We start from the raw sequence: 14844 nt of genomic DNA on the forward strand, positions 1-14844 counted from the left end.
GTGTACTTGACTCTGAGTGTATATTTGTGTGTCTGGCAGTCTAAAATGATAGATCAACTCCATGTGCTTTGCTTGAGATGGAATTTTTTTACTTGTTTGTACTGCTAGTCCATTTTATTTGTATAGATAAAGGATGATATATATAAATTAATATAAACAGTCTTTAGATTTTTTGAGTCTCTATTATGACGCGAAAAAGATCTTGATAGGAGAAAAGGGCACAGGTTCCACCTGTGAAAAGGCAATAATAGAGTGGCTTAAGTTCTTTAAGTTCAACATGGGGTTACAGTTGGCTGACAGAGTTACAGCGTTGGATGGTTTCCCAGCTACCGTAGATACAGCTGGTTACAGAGAAGCAGCTGAGAGCATCCATTCTCTTGTGCTTCTTTCTGCGAGTTCTCCATATGTGGGACATGTACTAAGATTTATATTTATATGAGAAAATTTTTGACACTTAAAAACAGTTGAAAAAATATAATGAAACAAGTCACTATAGCAATATAAGAGACTTTCATCCATTAATTCTTTAATCTTACTCTGAGCCTGACCTAGTACAACTTTTGTTGGTTATCCTCTTAAGTTATGAAAGAGACTTGTACAGAAAGAATAATCCAAGTTCTGGTTTGTTGGCATCTGCTGGAGTCTTCTTTTATTGTCATGATGCGCTGCACTCACATCTCAACCTAAAGTAATGTCCAGTAGATCAAAGACAAACTGCTATATTTCATGAGCATAGGCTCATGAGAGTGTTTAAAGCATGGGAGATTGCACTTTCTTTGAAGATTTTTTTTTTTCTGAGAAGTTTGCTGTTTGAAATAATCGAGACTTCAGGAGCAGGATGTAGTCCAGGATAATAAAAATATTTTACTGGTGTCTGTCAGGTTGAATGTGTGTCTCCTTAGGAACCAGAACCTGTGTCACTGCTAAAGTTCACAGGCAGCTGTAAGATATAAACCAAAGTGAAGGTATTACTTCGTCTTTATTATTTTTGGTCTTTTGCAGTTGTGTACCTCCTGTGTTAATTCAGGCAAAATATTTTGAAGCATTTGTGTCCAGTTTGTTGTTTTCCCCTTCTATAGGTGGATGGTGCATCAAAAGAGGGAATGTTTTTGTAGATTATCCAGAAGAGACTGACATTTGGAGTTTGGGAGTAAGGCAATCCTAGCATTGTTTTTATTTATGTATTTACTTTTGCTTGTAAGCAGAAATTGTGCTGCTTTGCTGCTGTTATGCAATAGAGACTTATTGAACCCTTTAAAGCCACTTATTATTTTTTGTAATTAGAACTAACTTGTGCAGCTGTCACTAAGCTCCTCGTCAGATGATATATTTATTATGTTAGAAATGAGAGGAGGCACGTGAGCAAGACTTTGAAAGGAATATGCACTGCTCAGGGTAGGGTTTTATGTTTAAATGGGTGATCAGCATGTGTGTGAGACCAAGATGATTGCAGTACCAGTGCCTGAGTAGTTATGTGCTGCCTTTAATCCTGTGATATTGTATTTCATTGTCTCCCAGCACACTACTGTCACAACTGAAATAAAACCCCTCTAAATTCAATGAACACTTTAATCTGTCATCATAATCACGAACTCTTGTCAATCATGGCTTAAAAGTTAAGCATGCAGATCAAATCTGTAGTAAGAGGAGACACCTGGACTCCACAATGTAAGTGGAGATAGTCTAGGATGCTAAATATTTGTTTCATTTGTATTGTACAGTTTTAACTGAATACAGTATTGATGTCACTCCACATCTTTAAAAATCTGGAAAGGTTATTCAGTGATTTTTCAGGAGAAAGTTTTTAGAATAAAATGAAAGTGATATGACAAATTACATCATGGGAATTTCATTTGTTTATGTCAATACTTTGAATTTTAGGTTTGTTCTTGAGCTGAGAAGAAAAAATAGAGTATGTGGAAAAGCTGAGTACCTTATAAAAATATGTTAAGATAGATTACTTCAGGTTTACAGAAGGCACTAAAACTGAAAAAGGCTGTAGTCACTCAAAATCACTTCTATTAATTTGAATCAATACTTGTTGAAAATTGTAGCAAAACTCCCATCCTGTGATGAACATTCAGAGTAAATTGTATCAGTGATCCTTAGGTAATTTTACTTTCATTACTGCCCGTGAAAATAATGTGACTGACTGTGATAAGGGTTGTGAGTAGCTGCCGTTGTTAGCATTGCCTCTCCCTTTTCATTGTGAGGCTCAGTTTTCAGTGGCTTACCTTTTTGCCAAAAAGTAACTGCAGTCTGTTGTTTTTTCTTTGTAAACAGGACCAGATGTTCAAGAATGAAAGTTAAAGGAAACATATTCTGGCTTTACCTTTTCTTTGTGAATTAAATCTCAAATATCCGTAATTTGGAGTGAAAGATTGAAATTTAACCTTGGGTGACATCAGGTCTATATGACCTTCTGCTGTTGTCATGTGTGGGGAAAAGATGACACTTAAATTTCATGAAGTTATAAGCCTTGGAAAAATCATCCTTTTCATGTGCTTAACACAGCCCATGTTTGCACTGAAGTGAGCTATCCCAATGCAAAAGCCCCAAAGGAAAACTAACAGCCTGTGTTTCATCTCCCAAGAGTACTGAGAGTGTGTCTAATCCTGACGTGGGTGCTTGAGCAAGACTTTTCTCCAGCTGTTGCACCTAGTTGCTGGGGTACTAGGCCTGGCAGCTGAGAGCCATATGACTACTGAGGAGAAAGAATGCATTTTAAAAAGCAAAACAAGCAAACTAAATCAAATGAAATGTGGAGGGAAAGGAACATCATGAATCTGGTATGAAGTTGTAGCAGAAGGAATAAATTGATATAGGACTTGTGAGGAAATGGAAAAAGCCATTTCAGTTCTAAGATGTTGAAGGGATTTCAGCCCTGGTGTAGCCCACACATCTAAATCTGTGTTCCTACCACTGTGACGTGGGAGAGATGTCCTTTTTTCTTGAAGAGAGAAGAGATGTACACCTTTGGTTTCTTGAGGAAGGTTTGAGGTCATAGGTTTCCTCAGGTCAGGGTGAACCCTCAGAGAAAGGAATGACCAAAGTCTCCCATGCACATGCAAGGCCATGTGCTTAGATGAAAAATCAGTCAGACTGAGTGTAACTCAACAAAAGTAACGTGAAAGCCACAGCCAGGATAGATGGTTACACTGTGCTTACTGCATGGAAGGGTTCCTGCCGTTTACTGGGGTGAGGGAGTCTATTGACTGACATGGAAAAGTTCCTATCTCTCAACCAGGCTAGTTGAAATGCTGCAGTACTTCTCTGTCCTGACCTATAGCTGGTGTTATTGTGTAAATAGTAGAGAAAGATTGGCTCATTTTTGGAAATATTGACTGAGTGTATTTGAGACCTAGCATGTTCTAAGCTCTGCATTTGATAAAGATAATATGCTTTACATGGTTGTTATGTTGTTGTCATTTGTCATTTTCCTGATGGCAGAATTTTGATACTGAGATATAATGAGATCTCCTAAAGGTGAATGCATGATTAGGTTTTAAGGACTTCTACTTCTGAGGATTTTGCTTTTACATGACTACAGTTCTACTGTGTGGTTACTTAGCCATCTGATATGGCTGTGTGTCCTCAAAAAGTGTCTAATTTCTTCCTAAAGTAATTTAAGTTCTCTTGTGGCTGAAGAATAATCTAAATCTGATACCTTATTCCTTATTTCATCTACGTTAATATCTGAAAAAGCTAAATGAAGCTTTAATAGTTTTTCTCAATATGACATATGCTTTTTGCATCATAGGGCCATCTATTGATATGCCATGGTAATAATACAATGGAATGGCCAGTTGAAATGATAATGCTTTCATGCCTTGCATTATAGAATAGCTATCCCTACATACTTCAGCTGTCCTTCAGCAATATTTGTCAGCCAGGTGATGGGAGCTATTTCTGCATTTGCAAAGATGACCATGTGTGCATGGAGTGTTATATATTCATTAAAATAGTTTAGCAGTCTTACCAATAAAAATTAATCTGTAAGAACCAGCAAACTCTTTCAGCCCAGGGTATTGGGATCTATTTCAGACAGCTTTAGCAAAACAGATCATAATTATATCTGGACACAAATACTGGGATCTGACATACATACTTTTGTTGGTTGCCTTATAAATGTGAATTTTCACCTCTGATAGTATTTTAAATATCATCAGGACACATGTTCTCCCACAGCACTGCGGTGATGCAGTACTGTGAAAAATGCAAAGTTCAAGAACCTATAACTTCTGCACTGTTAAGTCTTCCTAAAATGAGTTCACATAAGCAGCAGTCTTTTCTATCCTAGTCCTCTAATAATGAACAGAAAAGAAGGAGAGAAAATATCAGCATGATTAAATTTTGGGACTGTAATACATCGCAAGACTCCTATGATTCAGTAAAGTTGTGATATATGTATGAATAGGTCAGTGAAGGCCCTCCTAAAACTGCAGATGTGGCCAAAGATATGGCCAAAGTATTAGCATACATAGGGATGAAGAATAATGCAAAATATGCTGTAGCTCTCTTAGGTAAACCAGTGGTTGCACTTTTGCTGGTCACTCGTACAGAACATGAAAACAAAAATAATGTAAAAACACAGAGAAAAAAACTGGTGGGAGGAGGATTTGTAGACAGAACAACTTACTCTCAGACATATTACCTGTGTTAATAAGGTCATATGTGGTATCTGTAGAAAGCACATAACTCACCTTATATTGTGGCATTGATAGAAGACACATGTACCTGATATTTTATGTAGTGTTTAATGAACCCAGTCTTCGGATTGGGATGGGAACTGGTGGCAGAGCACCTAAAGGGGGATATTCATCCCTTAAGAACTCAAGCATCTAGTCCCAGGGAGCAGCACCAGCAGCATTTGCAAAGCCCTCAGATAGCTTCAACCCAACTATCTGTGGGCTTGGTGGAGACTTCAGACACTCCCAGTGCCTGGATCTGAATAAGACCAAACAGGTGAAATATGTTCATGCCAGAAGACTTATGTGTCCATAAGTGTGTGTGGAGTGCAGCTGGAGGGAGAGAGAAGTGAAAGTTATGCAGTGTTTAGGGAATGATAAAAACCCAGGGTTACTGTGAACCCTCTACTGCAACTGTTACAGGAGGAAAATATCTTTGGACCTCTATGTTAGATGGAAAACAAGAGAGGGGTCCAGTGGTTACCCAGAGCCAAGAACTGAATTTTTTGTACATATTTCTTATCAAGGCTTGTCTTCTACCTTATAGTTGAAGACATTAAGTTTTGCATAAGAAATTTTTGCCCTTTATTTCAATGTGAACCAGTGTGATATTAGAGGGAAAGATGAAGCAGAGTTAAACTTGCAGATTGAAGTGAGCTGTCTTTAGAGAAATTATAGAAATAAGTTCTGAGTACAGACAGTGCTTGAAAGGAGGACCTGCCTTTGAGAAAGTACTTGAGAACCCAAGGGCTGAGAGATGCTTCTTGCCAGGCTCTGCAGGAATGGCTCCTCCTGTAGGAGCCATGTTGGAGTGAGAGCTTGAGACTGCAGGCAAATCTCTATGTCGAGGTGGAGGCTGTTGATAAGTGTTGACCTTCACAGCTCTGTCCTGGGATTGATGTTCTTTAATATCTTTATCAATGGCACAAACAGCAAGATCAAGTGCACCCTCAGCAAGTTTACAGATGATACAACAGACAGGATGCCATACAGGGGGACATGGATAGGCTTAAGAAGTGGGCCCACAAGAACCTCATGAGGTTCAACAAGTCCAAGTGCAAGATACTGTACCTGGGTCAGGGCAATCCAGACATGAGTCTAGACTGGGAGAACTGAGAACAGAGAAGGACTGCTCTCTGCAGAGAAGGACTTGGAGGTTCTGGCAGATGAAAAGCTGGACATGAACCAACTGTGCACTCACAGCCCGGAGCACCAGCTGTGTTCTGGGCTGCATTGCAAGCAGCTTGGCCTGCAGTGCAAGGGAGGTGACTCTGCCCCTCTACGCTGCCCTCGTGAGACCCCACCTGGAGTACTGCGTCCAGCTCTGGGACCCCCAGCATGAGGATGTGGACTTGTTGAAGTGAGTCCAGAGGAGAGCCACCAAGATGATTAGAGGGCTGGAGCTCCTACCCTAAGAGGACAGGCTGAGAGAGTTGTGGTTGTTCAGCCTGGAGAAGAGAAGGCTCTGAGAAGACCTCATTGTGGCCTTTCAGTACCTAAAGGGGGCTTATAAAAAAGAGGGAAAACACCTTTTTACATAGGCAGATAGTAATGGGACAAGGGGGAACAGTTTTAAAGTAAAAGACAGGAGATTTAGATTAAATGTTAGGAAGAAATTCTTTACTGTGAGGATCGCGGAACAGGTTGCCCAGAGAAGCTGTGGATGCTGCTTCCTTTGAAGTGTTCAAGGCCAAGTTGGATGAGGCCCTGAGCAACCTGATCTACTGGGTGGTATCCCTGCTCATGGTGGGGGGTTTGGAATCAGATGATCTTTAAGGTCCCTTCCAACCCAGGCCATTCTAGGGTTCTGTGAATATATATATATGTGTGCAGAACTCTTACTATTTTACAAGTGATGATAATGGGATTCTTCCTTAATAGTATCTGGTACTAGTGAAATTATGTTAGGCTAGATATCACTAGTTAGGTGGTATTTAGCATGTGCAGAAATGGTACAAATAATCTGACTTAGGGAGGTTGTGTTTCTTTGCTGTGGGGATCAGAGAGACTGATTTTGGCATTTCCTCAGCCAAGTTGCATAATAGCCTTTGACATGTATCCAAGCCCTGCAATGCAATGTTGTTTCGTGGTGAGCCAAAGAGATGATGTACTGTGTGAGAAACAATGGATGCTATTTATCCAGCTGATGTTCGAAATGAGATAGACAATTTTATGAGGTAGGAAATTCAGGCAGGCTGTCCCAGACAGTCAGAAGTACAAAGCAGAAGACTGACTGGAATGGTGGAATGGTTATACAGAGTGGGAGAACAGAAGAGTCCAAGTGTTACAGGAGTTAAAAAAGCTGAGAAAAGAGGGAAGAGCAATAAAGGCCGATGAAGTAGCCTTGAATAGATCCATGCAGCATAAGAACGTGCTCAGCTTTGGGGATAGAAATCTTCCTATTCTTCCCTATTTGGGATGGATTTGATGGCAATGCTAAGGGAGAATGGATGTACCTGTTGAATCTCATGTTGCCCAGACAGACATCCATTGGGTGAGTGCTCAGCACATCAGGATGTTTCGGTGTGTTTGCTGAAGCTGATGACCATCCCGGCAGGAGCAGGCTAGCAGGATGAGGCACTTGGTCACGCAGTATTAACTGGAGTCACATGCTGCCCTGCTCATGGCATCCATATTTCCCAGGAGGAGGTGTTAGGCTCAAAGGCTGCCACTCTGCTCCGCTGCCTACCTGCAGTGCTGGCCTGCAGTGTTGCTTGGTGCTCCTACAGCTGTAAAACGGAGAGATGTCAGTTTGCTGAGGGAGCTCTCCTCTCCCTGTGATCATCAAGGGGTTGGCTCTGTTCAGCACTGTGCTGCAAGTCCTGCCTGAGTTACTTTGACAGGGAGAAACGCGAAGTGGGATAAAATGATGGCAGCTGGGTTGTATTTTGGAAGTGGAGAGGAGAGAGATGGATCCATTGACAGCTTGGAGTGATGAAGCTTGAGATGCGACCAATAGCAGTTATTTTACCGGTGTTAGAGCTGAATCAGAAAGGATAGTTTTGGAGGCTTGGTTGTTATAGTTCAGATATTTTAATCACATTATTTCAGCAAGGTTGGCAGCCTGATGGTACTGAAGTATTCCTACTATATACAGTTGCTCAGGATTTACTCTGAGAATGTAATGGGGTCAGTTCATTTTTCTGACTTGACAGGCAAAATCTTATGTTGCTGTAAACTTTATGTGAAATGGATGTCCTTTGAAATAGCCAGGAAAATATTATTCTTCTTGTGTACACATGGAATGCTTGTTACCTTAAACAGTAGCTATATGTATGTGTCAAACTATATGTGAGCAATCAGTAAAACAGGAAACAGGATTCTGAGCTCTTATTCTTAGGTTGGTGCACAGTGTGCTGTAGGAGCTCTTACTTGCAGTGATAGTAAATAGCTTTTGGAGTTTGGTATAACCCAAGATGGATAAATCCTTTTCCTTTGACTTGATAATGCCACTGTAATTCTTTTCAAAATTAGGACAAACTTGACTTTCTAGCTAAGCTTATGACCAGACAGCAGAGCATTTGATTGAGTGACTCCAGGTCTCATCCACCAAATGTGGTGGATTTTATGCATTTTTTTTCAGTCTGCTGCTTTGAAATGTAGAATTTGTTTGCTGTAAATATATCAGTACAAAGAACAAGGTGAATACAGGTGCATACAGAATACAGGAGTTTTCGTCCATTTTGTGAGGAGTGGGAGGATTTTTTTCTGTTTATTTGTGGGGTTTGTCAGTCTCTTATGGTAGGTAAGAAAGGCAAAACTTTTTGAGCAGTTTTTGCTTAAGAAGATAAATTCACATAACTAATTGACTTTTAGTTTCAATTGACTTTTAATTCTTTCAATTCCAAAACTCCCTTCATAGATATGAAATCACAGTGGCATTAATTTTTTAAACATTTGAATGAAAAAAAAAATCCTTTTTAAGTTTTCTCTTCATAAAACTTAGACCATAAATGGTTTTGAGAGAAACAAATAATTTCAAATATTTTGAAACTAAACAAAGTTAAAAATTAAAACCAGCTGATCTGGCATTTTACTCCCTACCTGTAGGTAAATGTAGTCATCTTAGGAAAACAAGTGTGTTGGCAAAGCTGGCTACTATAAACTAGCTTTTGCTTCTTGCTCAGTATCATTAATCTTTATGAACCCAACTTACTCCACTGAGCTTTGAACTTCTGTATTTCTTTTATAATTTTAATATGAAAATTATTCAAAACAAAATACTCTTAAAATACTCTGGATTAAATTCAATTCGGCGTGGACATTTCTGATGCTATTAGAATAGAGATATTTTTTTTTACCCCAGGCAAAAAGGTTCAGAGTAGTTGTGTTACATGTTGAGTATTTTGTGCAAGCTGTAACAATCACTGGACTTGATGTAAGCTGACATTGTCCATAGTATAACTTTATCCACTGCTCCTTTGGCTGTGATGAGTCTCTACCAAATCCTCCAATTAGTGCAAAGTTATCAAATTACAGACAGATGGAAAATTAATATTTATAGAAAAATGCCCAGGGTTTTGATAATTTGAAGCTCTTGGAGCTACAGATGATGTTAGCAGTTAAGATTTAGAGAAAGCAGCCTGTTCAGGAAAACATGAAAGCTTGTGTGCTTTATGAAGTAGTAGGTCATCTAGTGATGACCATAAATGTCAGCATTAGTGTTTCTGTGAATTGAAACCATCTGTGATTAACTGTTTAAAATGAATTAGTTTGTATTGGTAAAAAGTAAATAATTAGATAAATATATAGAAACTATTTCCTCAAATGGTCACCAAAACCTTGTAGAAGTTTGCAAGATCAATCTCTCGTCTCACAATGCTTATGAGTTTTGCAAATGCCACCACCTTGACAGAGACTTGGATAGTGCAGAAATCAAAACAGCTTTTAATGAGAGGGAGCAGCGATGCACATCACTTGGTGGCCCTTAAAAGCTGCTGATCTGATGGTCAGGGGTGGTAGTATGATTTGATTAATGCTCTAAGGCCAGAATAATTTTTTTTGTATCCTCAGTGATGTGGTTACTTTGGAAATACAATAATTACACCCATTTTTCCTGATAATTCACACTTAGATCTAAATCTGATAATCTTAGAATAATGGCTTGGAAGGGATCAGCACTTGGTGTCTGAGAAGAGAGCTGAACTGGAGTCCCTTCTTTACCGTCACTGTGCACAGTTACTAAACTGGCAACTTAGTGCTCTATGGAAGCCTGGTTTGCTGGACAAATTCCATTCCTTCCTAAAATTCATAGCTTGAAATGACCCTCACAGTTTTCTGTCAGTGACTTTGATGCCTTTTGCTGGTCTGTAGCTGAAGTTTTTTAGTTTCAAAGTTCTTTTCTCAAAAGGAAACTTGATAGTAGAGCTTTTTGTGTGTGTGCATGGGCACACCTACAGCATAGTTAAATTTTAATAAAATAAAACATTACCACTCTGTTTAGCAGTATATTTTTGCTATATGCTGAATGACATGTCATTACCTGGAAAAGAACCTTTTAATTTTCTCCTGCACATCCATGTTTCTGATGAGTCCAAATTGCTGCACAGCTGTGTTGTGAGCTTGGGGACAGCCCAGGAAATCTCCACGGAGGGACCACTGAAGGGCTGTGTGCATGCAGAAGGACTCTAAAAGGTTTCAGTATTAGTTTGGGGGGGGTGAGGGGGAGAAGAGGTGTGTGTAGGAACTTATGTTTGTAACATGCCATTTCCTGTGTAAGAAGTTTCCATAGATATCTTTCAGAGGATGGAGTGTTTCAGGAGGAAGTTGCAGGGTTCTCCCCACACAGAAGTGACACTTTTGCTGTTTTTCATAATACCATACTTTTGCTGTTTTTCATATTCTTGTCTTGTTAAGTATGGGTTTGATTATGAATAACCTATGCCATTCTTGCTTTGTATAATATTGTCTTAAACTTGTGTTGCATTATGCCACTATTGTAATTACTAAAACAGAAGAAAAAAGAATTCTAGTGAGACTTATAATGCTCTGATAGGAATAAACCTCTCTACCTTCAAGACAAGAGCTACTTTTTTTTCCTTTTTTTTTCTTTTTTTTTTTCCCCTTTTCTTTTTCCTTTTTTTCTTTTTCCTTTTTCTACTTTCTTTTTCTTTTTTCCTTTTTTATTTTTCCTTTTCTTTTTTCTTTTCTTTTTTTTTTCTTTCTTCCTTCTACCTTCTTCCTTTCTTTTTAAATCAATAATATTTTATTTCCCTGGAAAACAAATGCTGTTTCCCATATATATTGAAATTGTATCACTAATGTTGCTTTTCAGTATCTTAATCTTTTAAGCCAGATTGCTGCAAATATATAATGCAAAGCTATTTAGAAGCTTTGGAACAATAGTTCAGATGATTTTTAAAGTATCAGACAGCTGCTTAACTATTTACACAAAACCACCTGTGCATCTAATATCTATTACGAACAGCGAGATACAGCCACAGCAGAGGTACTTTTGGTCCTGCATGCATCACTACTTTTGGAAATTCCACCTGTGTGCTTTCCTCTCTTCAGCAGCTTTGAGGGTCCCACCTGTGGTTCTCTTTTCAGAGCAGCCGCGTTTCAGTACTGTGTGTCATCCCCGCAGCTGCTGCTTCTCCTCCAAGCTATACAAGGAGAAGGCAAGTGTGCTTTCCTTGTATTTTCAGGAACAGCACGTCAAGGTCACCAGGAAGAAGGGGGAAAATGTCTGCAGTCTGACATCTGATGTCTGCAGGTTTAGAAAATGATATTGAAGGCAGAAATGAGGGACAAAAAGGATTTTTCCTTTTCTTCAGAGTTAGCAGCAGATACTGGTTGCAGTATATAGATATTTGGGGAGAAAGGACAATGAGAAATAAAGATTTCTTAGCAAAAAGCATACAGTAACTAGGCCATTGTGTTATGTCTAACAAGTATAAACTGGAGACAAAGCACCTTAGACTGTGTCTGGCAACACATACAATGTTGTTGAATGTTTGGGGGATGGCAAGCCAGGTGATGCTTTCTTCATCTTTTGCATGTTTTCAGGTAGAGGCCAAAAGCATTTTCCAGGGGATTTGCTCCTATAAATAAATACTAATCTTTGGGCTTAATATGGGAATAATTGAATAAAACTTAATGTCCCGTGATGTATTTGGTTTAAGGTGATTGAAGGAGTGGTGCAGCAATTCTGAGGAATACCAAGACTTTTCTGAGAAAAGGGACAGTTTCTTCTCTGGAGTTCATGGTGGAAAGCACATGAATTGATGGGCTTCAGTGCAGCAAGTTGGACATAAAGAAATGTTCCACTTGTCAAAACAGTGAAATACTGGGGGAGGGGGGGGATGCGGTTATAATTTAGATGTGGTTAGCTTTTTCCAAGAGAAAAAAAGGGATGAACTGGATGACCTCCAAAGTTTCTCCCAGCCTTTTTTCAGAGAGGGTTTAGTGGGTAACGTAGCTGTCAAATTTATCTCCAGCTTCCTAAATCTTATTCAGGTTATCTTTTACCCCTGCTTGGCCAAAGTCTCTGAACTTTGTGTAATACATCCCTCTATGCCCCTACATCAGAAGAAATTATATTCTTCATGTAATTTCAAGGAAAAAAGTTACAATCCACCATCTTCTTTTTAGGTCCTCCGGGGAAAAGAGGTAAGCGGGGAAGAAGAGGAGAGACAGGTAAGTTTTCAATTTCATAACATCCCTTGTTATGTGATGTCTATGTTTTTGTGAGGATGCATATACAGCATGTCTTCATTTTTAGTTGTATTGCATGTGTGCTCTGAAAGAGAGTTCTGAAACTTCTCTGTTAAAAAAATGTGACCCTTGGCATACTTTTCTAGCCTTGGGTATCATTAATTTGTAGGCACACTTCATAATACTCGACCTAGTACCTTTGGTAACACATTTGTAATTGTCAAACCATTTAAGTGTCTTCTCACACTTGCACATTTTAGAATAACTCTATGTAAGTCAGTAGCTGGAGCACCGTGTCAGTGTTATATTGGGCCCCCTTGGTTTGAGGTGAACAATTTTATAAGGAAATAAAGAAGGAAATAAACTTCCTTATGTCAAGAATGTCAGTACTCAGGGAAATAATGTGATAAGTAGACTGTATGAGAGAAATTGTTTACTAGAAATGAATAGCACTTAAGTTCTAAGAGAAATAAGAAAAAATATTTGTTGGTTTGTTACTCCGTACCATGGAGGTTGCTGTTGATAGAATCCTGCTGGTGGTGTGTAGCTTGAAATTTCATTTGACACAAAGTTGTGAAATGCTAAGGACCTCTTCCTGCTGACATCCACAGGAATTGAAACTGTTGATTACCTTGCGGGATTGAATTTTTCATCAAGGTGAATGTTCTGGAGGTGATGCAGTAGAAAATGAGCATTTCTACTCTCTCTTGTCTAATCTACCAGCTAGGAAAATCTTCCAATCAACTTGATCTCTGTAAATATTCTGTAGCTTTTCTTATCTATGTACATGGTAATTTATCTGGCCGTGGTAATTTAAAAACTTTTTCTGTATCTTCCTGAATCACAAAACTGAAGACAATCCCTGCCAAAGGTTGATAAAAGTCACCTTGGTGTTTCCATTCAGTGTTGACTTAGTATTTACTTCAGAGAGAGAGGCTATGATGCAGAAGGAAATTCTGTGGCTGAAGATTGAGTTACAAATGATCCTGGCAATTACTTTGTGGGATACTCGTTGATTCATTTTACATCTCAAATAAACACATATTAAACTATTAATAAAGGAAATTGATCTCTCATTTAAAAACAGACCTGCACCTTAAAATGCTGTTTAAGAATGTTTGCCAGGATAGAGACATTACCTTAGTTGCTGGACAATAAAAATTACATTGTTAAAGCCAAAAGGCTGTCAATATTAAAAGCAATCTCAAAGTACAGCTGCTGCTGTTTTATACTCCTTTTGCACTTCACTTTATTCAGAAATTAGAGAGAGGCATAAAAGCTTAATGAAATGCCATTGATTTGGGAGCTGCAGCTGCTCAACTTAATAAGACTGAAATAGTAGGTTTGATTTGTGACCCTTTGATAATGTTTCCAAGAACTGCTATACAAAAGTCTTTGAGGTCTAAATAATTGAAAAAATGTGCAAATATCACTTCACTAAGTGTGACATTTTAATGGGGACCATTTTATATGTGTGCCTTGAGAGAGGAAGGCGATGAAAACAAAGTTCAGCGCTGTCAGGTGGCCACTGAAACCTCCCCTCACAGGCAAAATTGGAAGGCTGGAAGATGCTAGTATACTTATGTCTTGACAAGATGCCCAGGTTAAATGCCAAGGGTACTTTGTGCAATTTTGCAGCCAAGCTGTGATCAAATGCCAAGTGTGTGGTTGACTGAAACTGGTGATGTGGTTACATATGCTTTATGTGGAGTCTGACAAAATGAATTGTAGTCTGTGGCTGGTATTTTTGGACTGGCATGAAATTGCATGGAAATGGATGGAGAAGCCATTTTCATAAGATTGCATGACTGTAATTGAAGAATTGGTAAGGTAAGTGCACGCATTTAAGCAGTAGTCATATTTGCAAGTTTCGGAGCGCAATTCAAAGATTACTTGAATGGGAAAATGTGCACGCTGTATTAGCAGTGCTGCTCACTGACAATCCTGAGGCCTTGTGCTTGACTTCATACATATGTATCTTTCTTTAATAGCTTCCTAAGCTTACGTGTTCTTTTTTCTCTTTTTTTTACCTTCTTTCCCTCTCCCCCACCCCACAGGACCTCCTGTAAGTACAGTGCTACATTGTTGGTTCTTCCAGAATCAGGGAGAAATCTGTTAGATCCTGTTAAGTTGTCACCGTGACATATGATGATGTGTGATAATGTATAATCAAGAGGGAATCTTGACGTTTATACAGATATGGTATCTTGGAGCTGAATAATTTAATCAGAAAGTTCCATAAGAAAAAAAAGTCTGTAAAACAATTAAGCTTTATATTCAGCACTCCCGATAGCCGTTTGGATCACAAGTCCATGTAAGTATGTTATGTTTATTTTGCTTGTGACTTGATATTTTACTGCGGTATAAAAATGTGTGCGTATCCTAAGTCCAGACTGGACTACCTGCTTTTGCTGGATAGTAACTTCCTCTGCAGTTATCACAAAGTCTTGAGGTACAAGCTCCCTGTTCTTTTATAGGTATGCAGGTTGTCCAGCTCATT

General features: G+C 38.8%; 1 protein-coding gene across 4 annotated transcripts in view; it reads left to right on the forward strand.

The window, feature by feature from the left end:
* The window catches only part of COL25A1 (collagen type XXV alpha 1 chain), a 310589-nt gene that overhangs the window by 145491 nt on the left and 150254 nt on the right, over positions 1-14844 (forward strand). For all 4 annotated transcript variants that reach the window (XM_032686841.1, XM_032686843.1, XM_032686842.1 and 1 more), the window contains exons 3-4: positions 12282-12326; positions 14402-14409. In XM_032686841.1, coding sequence (XP_032542732.1) covers positions 12282-12326; positions 14402-14409 — 53 coding nt within the window. The remainder of the gene's footprint in view (positions 1-12281; positions 12327-14401; positions 14410-14844) is intronic.

This window comes from Chiroxiphia lanceolata, chromosome 4, assembly GCF_009829145.1.
Source record: "Chiroxiphia lanceolata isolate bChiLan1 chromosome 4, bChiLan1.pri, whole genome shotgun sequence".
Taxonomy (NCBI): domain Eukaryota; kingdom Metazoa; phylum Chordata; class Aves; order Passeriformes; family Pipridae; genus Chiroxiphia; species Chiroxiphia lanceolata.